Below are 225 nucleotides of genomic sequence, written 5' to 3' on the forward strand. Positions count from 1 at the left end.
GCCCCGACGATGCCCCGCAGCCCCGGCGCGGCCTGAAGCCATCTTGCCCCGCGCGTGTCCCGCAGAGCCAGCGCCGCCATGGACGTGTTCATGAAGGGCTTGTCCAAGGCCAAGGAGGGGGTGGTGGCCGCCGCCGAGAAGACCAAGCAGGGGGTGGCCGAGGCGGCCGAGAAGACCAAGGAGGGCGTCCTCTACATGGGTAAGGCGGTGCGGGCGCGGTGCGGG

The 225-nt window shown here is 72.0% G+C and overlaps 2 protein-coding genes across 2 annotated transcripts in view; one reads left to right on the forward strand and one right to left on the reverse strand.

Moving 5' to 3' along the window:
* The window catches only part of EIF4E1B (eukaryotic translation initiation factor 4E family member 1B), a 7,420-nt gene extending 7,340 nt beyond the window's left edge, over positions 1-80 (reverse strand). Inside the window, exon 1 of the mRNA XM_019505948.1 lies at positions 48-80. Within this exon, the coding sequence (XP_019361493.1) occupies positions 48-80 (33 nt within the window). The remainder of the gene's footprint in view (positions 1-47) is intronic.
* Positions 7-225, forward strand: part of SNCB (synuclein beta) — an 8,228-nt gene continuing 8,009 nt past the window's right edge. The window contains exon 1 of the mRNA XM_019506050.1: positions 7-199. Coding sequence (XP_019361595.1) covers positions 79-199 — 121 coding nt within the window. The 5' untranslated portion in view covers positions 7-78. The remainder of the gene's footprint in view (positions 200-225) is intronic.

Source organism: Gavialis gangeticus, unplaced genomic scaffold, assembly GCF_001723915.1.
Source record: "Gavialis gangeticus isolate Ggan-Ray unplaced genomic scaffold, GavGan_comp1, whole genome shotgun sequence".
NCBI lineage: Eukaryota > Metazoa > Chordata > Crocodylia > Gavialidae > Gavialis > Gavialis gangeticus.